We start from the raw sequence: 6,000 nt of genomic DNA on the forward strand, positions 1-6,000 counted from the left end.
TCACTGATGCAAACAGAAAACCCAACTTTTGAAATGATGATGAAAAATTATTGAACTCACCATAACATCAATATTTGTGCCAAGGATGTAAAGTTGATCTTCAGTTGAAAGTTTTCTATTATAACAGGACATGATGTGAGTGATACCAGGGAGACGCACCCCAGAGTTGCCCCACACACAGTCCCATAGGCAGCCAAAGAACTCTGCTTGACCTACACCTTCAGCCACACGAGACAGCAGCTGGGAAGTTCTGAGGAATTAGAGGATATCATATTTATCTGTTAATGGACAATGATTACTTCCAACCATCTATTTGTTTACATGATGCCTGCTCCTAATGCCACATAGGGATTCAAAGAAAGTCAGGTTTTTTGGAGCACCTGCCAATCATCCCAAAAGAGATCAACTGGGAAAGATATTGAGCTGAGACATAATATAACCTGTTATGTTCCCCAAGGGAACTCAGCAGCAATTATGCCAAAAGCATGGATTTTTATGGAAAAACATACCTCTCCAGGTGGTCTGACCCTTCTTCCAGTCCAGCCAAGATCCCAGAAAGAAAGCCATTGAGTCCTGGCCTGAGACGTGGACCAAGAGGAACAAAGTGTGTCTCATAAACAGTCAGCAAGGCAGATCGTACATTCATGGCAGCACTGCTGAAGAGAGGAAATAATCCTGCAAAGAAGACAAAAGCAATGTTCAATGTCAATTTACTTTCCAGGAATTAGGAATTTCTGTCACATCCAATAAATCTCATAGAAACAAGTAAGCATTATTCCTTGATCATGGTAATTCATGCCCTTATTCTTCCAAATAACACAAGTATCAAACATATTATCACATTTCAAATCATCATCAGTGATTACTTAATTAATCTTTACCCAAATACCTCTTCCTGCAGACTAAAGAATGTCATATAAATATCAGGCTTTGAAAAATTGCTCATGGAAAAAGGTGATAGCCTACCTGCACTGTATATGAAGAGTTCCTGGGAGAGTCTGTTGGTTCCCATGCACTTGAAGATTATATCATATGTTTCAAGGGCTTTCAGGTGCACCCCTGATGGTAGAGCAGGGTGCATACATTGGGCCAAGCGCTTACTGATCGTGATGCGTCTTGGCACAACAGGATACTTCATGTGAGACAACAGAACCTGAGAAAAACACATAAAACTACTGACTCAGTGGACAATAAAGAGGAACCACACAACTGCATCTAACATCTTTAGTAGAAAAGGATATGACATCAACATTCACTGCCATATTAACTATCTTTCACACAACTGCATCTAACATCTTTAGTAGAAAAGGATATGACATCAACATTCACTGCCATATTAACTATCTTTACATCAAATAACAAAGATTTTCAACTTGATTTACCTTGTTGAGTTTTCCCAGTGTGGATATAAGGTCGGCCCATTCACTGGTATTTTCAAAGTTGCGCAAAGTTTTGTCCACCGCAGCCACGTAGGCTCGGTACTTGGAGTCACCAAGCAGGTCATATTCTTCTAAGCTGAGTCCACTCATGCTAAAACCATACCATGTAAAAATCACATCCAAGAAACATTAGGTTGGTGATTTTTATGTGAAGTGACAGATATAGTGTATATAAATAATAATAATGTAATAAACATGTGCTTTTTTGTATCAAGATAATTTCACATTATTATGATCAAGATTTTATAAGTGAAAATACTATTACCTGATAGAAATAAGTACATATTTATATGAACACTTTATATTGTTAAAAGATTCTTTACTATAATATTCATAAGAACTCTAAACTTGTCTAATATGCTTGCTAACCTTACAAAAACAGGAAAAGAAATCATCATAGCTACAAATTTAGAAAGCTCAATTATTGTATGTACAACACAGGAAAGTAGATCTAAGAATCTAGATTCATTCAACAATGGAAACCTATGTATCAAAGAATTACCCATGACTGTTGAAGAAAGTAAGCTGTGATGACAAGGATTTCTTCTTAATGCAACCATAAATTAATATTTCATATATATCAAGCTTACCCCTCTGCTGTTAACTTAAGCTTTGACTTCCTTGATACTCCGAAGTTTGAATGTGAGGGTGAGGTCATCATGCACTGCCTAAATGACAAGAGGTTATTGGCATTATTACAATGTTTCAGCACCAACATACTTCATATTGATGACACAGCTTAGCAGCCTTATTATAAAGCAAAACCATACTCTTAGTTACTACATGAACATGCAAACACTGAATATATACAACAGCATGATAGCATCTGGCTGAGCTACACATGCCACAACCAACATAAATATAGTATTGCATAGCATAGCATTTCTCCAGGCTTCTGCATCACTTATACATAATATCACATTTGCAGGAACACAAAGCAGCAAGCCAGTCAGTTCAAGTTTATTTTCAAGCCAAAATGTTAAGTGCAGCTCATATAATATTAGTTATGCAAAAAAGTCCAAAATCCCAAGAGATGAAGAAAGAATGCAATCACCTGAGATCCAGTGAAAATAGAAAAGTTATCTCAGGAGAGAGAGAGAGAGAGAGAGAGAGAGAGAGAGAGAGAGAGAGAGAGAGAGAGAGAGAGAGAGAGAGAGAGAGAGAGAGAGAGAGAGAGAGAAATTAATTAATTAAAAAAAAAAAAAAACATGCACTTATGTATATATGTATGGTCAAATAAAAGTTAATCTTCAAGTAAAGGTAAAAGAAAATAAGGAAGTTGATTGTCCAATGGAGAAAAAAAAAAAAAAAACATGGGAGGAATGGCATCAAATACACAGGGTATTGTGAATATAATGGGTGCATGAGGATGGTAGAAATGGGAGGCACATGTAAGGGAAGGGGACAACGGGAGGTTAAGAAGATTAGAGCATGCAAGGAGGGAATTCAACAACAGGATTAAATGGAAACTTCTCTTGCAGCCATTCACTTAGGACAGTTTTTTACAAACAGTATCAGTACAGAGAAATAGCATTAACTGAAGCTTATCCTCTGTAGTTGTTAGGTACCTAAGCTTCTATATTATTGAATAAAATGGCTAATTCTAGTTTATTTCTTGGATTAGATATCACAGGGAAAAATCAGCTCTGCTCTTTCTATATTGGAAATGCTTTATGATTCAGAACAACACTGAATATAAATATTTCAATACATTAGGGTTAAATGCATTTATTTAACTATAACTTTTGTATTCCTAGTGGGACAAGACAATGCAGGCATGTGCACAATATTATGATAATTAGCATAAGCCTCTCATAAGCCTCTGCAATATTCATGCAATAAACAGCTCCAAATTGCTTTTCCAGAACATAACTTACAATCAATTTTCCACAATGTACCAGTAACTCTGTCACAAGTAAAGATGTGTGTGTGTGTGTGTGTGTGTGTGTGTGTGTGTGTGTGTGTGTGTGTGTGTGTGTGTGTGTGTGTGTGTGTGTGTGTGTGTGTGTGTGTGTGAACTTAACCCATCTTTTTAGACTTTCCCTTTAGAGCTGTGCTGTTAAGATCCATATTCTGCTGATTTAGTATCTTTAACTTGTATTTCATGGAAACCATGGAAAAAATACAGTTTCCCATGTATCTCTATGTGTTAAGAATGATGGTCATATTTAAAACTTTCAGAAATGCACTGTTTTGCCCATAACACATTTCCACAACAAATGTGATCACCTAATGGGAAAGGAGAGATATGGGAAGGGGGATGTGGAAATAAGTTTTCAATACTAAAATCTAACAAAACATTATAATCTCATAAACTAACCAGGAATATCATTCCCCTGGATTCTTATCAAAGTCATATCAACTGCAATCATCAGTCTCTTGGCAGTGCATCTCAATGAAACTGCCATGCTGTACTTTCAGCACAGTGAAGGGTTTTTCAAAAGTAAGTCTAACCAAACATCATATCCTCACCTGGTGGAGCTAAAGGCCGGCCAGGCAATGCAAAGTTATCACCACGGCAGGGCACTGGCCCAATAACTATATGCTTAGACAATCACATGTAGAATGTGTATCTACTTGTAGCTGGTACAAGAGACTAATATTTTGAACCAGATGTAGCAAAGCACTGAAGTAGCCCTAGGAAAATTTGTAATTACAAATTATGTGAATATGTGGGTAGACAGTGAGCAGAGTACTGTCTAGGAACTGGGTCTAGATTTGGAGAGAGAGAGAAAAAAATAAAATAAAAAAACTGGGACAGAGCATCAACTACTACAGTAGGAAGTGAGTTCCAGTGATGGATTACTCAGGAGGAAAAGTATTGTCTATGAGCCTCGGTATTGGAGTGTGTGGAGAGAAATTTAAATGTGTAGCGTCACATGATTAAGTCAACTCATAGCAATCTTCTCTTCATAGAGTAGCTTTTTAATCTTATGTCCTAATCATAACAAGGGGAATGGCTCTATTGCTCCCATTGCTCTATTAAAATAATGTTGTCAACTAATCTTGAGGTTGAGATGACCCCAGTGAACAATCTTCTCAATTCTCTTCTGATGTTATCATTAATTTCTCTGTTTTTAATGCAATATCATTACTAAAACATAAAAACACAAAGAAAGAGTATATTTTCATCACACAATCCACTAATGATTGAAAATAGGCACTATATTGTAGCTGGGAAGATTTTCAGGGAAAACTAATGAAAACTACCTCCAAGACAAATACTACAGTACAATATTCTACCCTTTACTGCCAATTATCCTCTCAATACATTCTTTCCCTACACTCACACTAACTTAGAAATTCACAATTTCCAAGACAACACAGATTATTATAAAAAAAACAATTTAACACTGCCATTATCTGGCCTTAGAGTACAATTTTCGTTTTCTCACTATTTATAGTCAGGCCTTTCCATTATTATCCTTCCTTCTACCACTTTCAGTTGCTTTTACTTCATTATGTGCAGTTAAAAGATGATAATCTACATGTGACACTTCTAACAAGACTCCTGTTCTAAGATCACATGACTACACTTTAAGAGCCATAAAAAATATTAAAGGACAGAGATATGTTATAGAGTTCAGTAATGCATTCCATTCTATGCAGCTTACTGTTTATTTGTGGTAGTAATATTACTGTAAACTACAAAGGCAGGATAACAGAAAACTAACATATCCTGAACTATTGTGTGAGTGCTGATAGAATTTCACAGTCCACACACCAGAATGCAACTCAAGTCAAGCAGTGAACGAATAAGAATGACCCTGAGGTTCTGTGACTGGCCGATTAGTTTAAAATAAATAAATAAAAATAAATAAACAAATAAATAAATAAATAAATAAATAAATAACCTAAATATAACAGAATGAAACTTATAAGCACTTGCCTGTTGCATATGGAAAAGTGTGAGGTACAGCACAAGGGACAGCCTATGATGCAAGACGTACAAATGCAGGATATAAGTCCCTACCCCCCTCACTCGGTGTGGCCGCGGCCCAGTGAGCACGAGACCACAGCACCACCACCACCACTCTTGTGTCAAACAGTCACCCCCCTTTATCTTACCGTGACGCAGCTAGGTGCATTCCACCACACTACGTACATTACACACAAACAGTACTCCACTTAATGAAACACTCGGCTGAGCAGATACCTGGCAGTCCTACAAGAGGCATAAGAAAACGCGAGGAGCCTGCCGGAGAGTGACAGGCCTCATCCTTGTGTTTACACCTGTGCAGTTGTGGGTGCTGCACCACAGCTGGCCGTGACGTAGCACCACACCAAGAATTATATGCATTACAGAATGTTACTTATTCCTCACTCCACATCACTTCATTTATCTTTATTCGATAAATCAATAGGAAATACCGTGATATTCAACATTGTATCGTAATACGATAACAAAGATAAACAAACTATTAAATTGATTCATTAACAAGTAAATCTGTATAGTAAATAGCTTAAGAAAAGAGTTCTACACTACAAATGTGGAACACTGTTAACTTTGTGTTGAATGCTAAATTATCAAAAATAGTAAAAATTTATTGTTAATATAATA

The 6,000-nt window shown here is 36.7% G+C and overlaps 1 protein-coding gene across 5 annotated transcripts in view; it reads right to left on the minus strand.

The window, feature by feature from the left end:
• Window positions 1-5,750, minus strand: part of LOC135100729 (protein dopey-1 homolog) — a 30,539-nt gene extending 24,789 nt beyond the window's left edge. For 2 of the 5 annotated variants that reach the window (XM_064003927.1, XM_064003925.1), the window contains exons 1-6: window positions 5,596-5,744; window positions 2,030-2,107; window positions 1,383-1,530; window positions 967-1,153; window positions 510-675; window positions 61-250 (exon numbers count right to left, since the gene is read on the minus strand). In XM_064003927.1, the coding sequence (XP_063859997.1) occupies window positions 61-250; window positions 510-675; window positions 967-1,153; window positions 1,383-1,530; window positions 2,030-2,100 (762 nt within the window). In that variant the 5' untranslated portion in view covers window positions 2,101-2,107; window positions 5,596-5,744. Of the gene's footprint in view, window positions 1-60; window positions 251-509; window positions 676-966; window positions 1,154-1,382; window positions 1,531-2,029; window positions 2,108-5,324; window positions 5,483-5,595 lie in introns of those variants that run through there. The other 3 variants (XM_064003926.1, XM_064003928.1, XM_064003929.1) reach the window with 3 other exon arrangements.
• Window positions 5,751-6,000: the final 250 nt, after the last annotated feature.

This window comes from Scylla paramamosain, chromosome 5 (assembly GCF_035594125.1).
Source record: "Scylla paramamosain isolate STU-SP2022 chromosome 5, ASM3559412v1, whole genome shotgun sequence".
Lineage (NCBI taxonomy): Eukaryota > Metazoa > Arthropoda > Malacostraca > Decapoda > Portunidae > Scylla > Scylla paramamosain.